This window comes from Cyprinodon variegatus, unplaced genomic scaffold, assembly GCF_000732505.1.
Source record: "Cyprinodon variegatus isolate N-32 unplaced genomic scaffold, C_variegatus-1.0 Scaffold582, whole genome shotgun sequence".
Classification (NCBI taxonomy): domain Eukaryota; kingdom Metazoa; phylum Chordata; class Actinopteri; order Cyprinodontiformes; family Cyprinodontidae; genus Cyprinodon; species Cyprinodon variegatus.
Window position 1 is genome coordinate 522,577 of NW_015151035.1, and position 1,063 is coordinate 523,639.

The 1,063-nt window shown below is 39.9% G+C and overlaps 1 protein-coding gene across 1 annotated transcript in view; it reads left to right on the forward strand.

The window, feature by feature from the left end:
- Window positions 1–365: 365 nt before the first annotated feature.
- Window positions 366–1,063, forward strand: part of LOC107095889 — an 11,898-nt gene continuing 11,200 nt past the window's right edge. Inside the window, exon 1 of the mRNA XM_015392256.1 lies at window positions 366–432. Within this exon, the coding sequence (XP_015247742.1) occupies window positions 366–432 (67 nt within the window). The remainder of the gene's footprint in view (window positions 433–1,063) is intronic.

The following is a 1,063-nucleotide window of genomic DNA, read 5'->3' on the forward strand; positions in this document are numbered from 1 at the left end:
GGGTCTGTTTTATGTGCTGTCTTCTCAATTCAGAGGGCCCCCTGCCTGTCTTGCCTAGGGCCCCGAATTTCCTAAATCCGCACCTGGTTGGCATTAGTAGATTTCTGCACACTATATATAATTTCTTCCACGTTTATCCATGTTCCATCTATCCTGTCATTTTTTTTCTTTATTTCTTTTTTAATTATTGCCGTAGCTTCTCCTTCCCCATAAGGTATATTTATAATATTAGCTGTTCAATCTCTGTTCAATCAACAGACACGGTCCCTTTAAGAAGCAAACGTCGCATACGTCACGTGACACTCAATGCGTGTGACGTGAGCGTGTTTCGGATGAGCTGCATGTCAACATAGCCAGCTGCTTCAATGGCCAGAAACGAGGAGAAACAGCAGGGGAGGCTGAACAGACTGTGGCTCCAGAAGGAGAGAGAGGGTAAATACTGAGTCTTTGGAGGAAAAGGAGACTTTAAATGACCTTTGATCGATAGAGCCTCAGGGTTTCCTACAGCTAGCTTTACTTGTTAGCCACCCGGGTGCTAAATGCTGTCGGCATCAGCGATCTCTACAGTATTTATTCACTGGATTGCTGATTGCCCGTTGGTAGTATGAGGATGAAGTGAAGCCAACGGCCGCCATATTGGTACTCCCTAGTTAGACCGGTCTCAAAGTAAACAATCTGTGCGCTACAGCATCGAACAACGATGGTGTTCTCATTTTCAGGGGGACTTAAGACTTTTAAAATAAAGATAAATTCATCACTTTGGCACACACTGACTGTTTCATAGCATCACTAGATTATTTTAACTTATAATAAAAAATAGGTTCATAAAACTGCATAGTCATTATGAAGTCAATGAAGTCTATAAATCATGTAATATAACATACTATACGAATCAATCACAATTAAATCAATGTGTTAATGGAGCAGAATTATACAGATGAGCCAGAAGGGCTAAATTGATGATGTACAAGTAAAATACATTTATTTATTACATTGTTATGGTAAATATATCTTAGATGTCTGGTAATGTGTAAAATCTATACACACACACACACACACACAC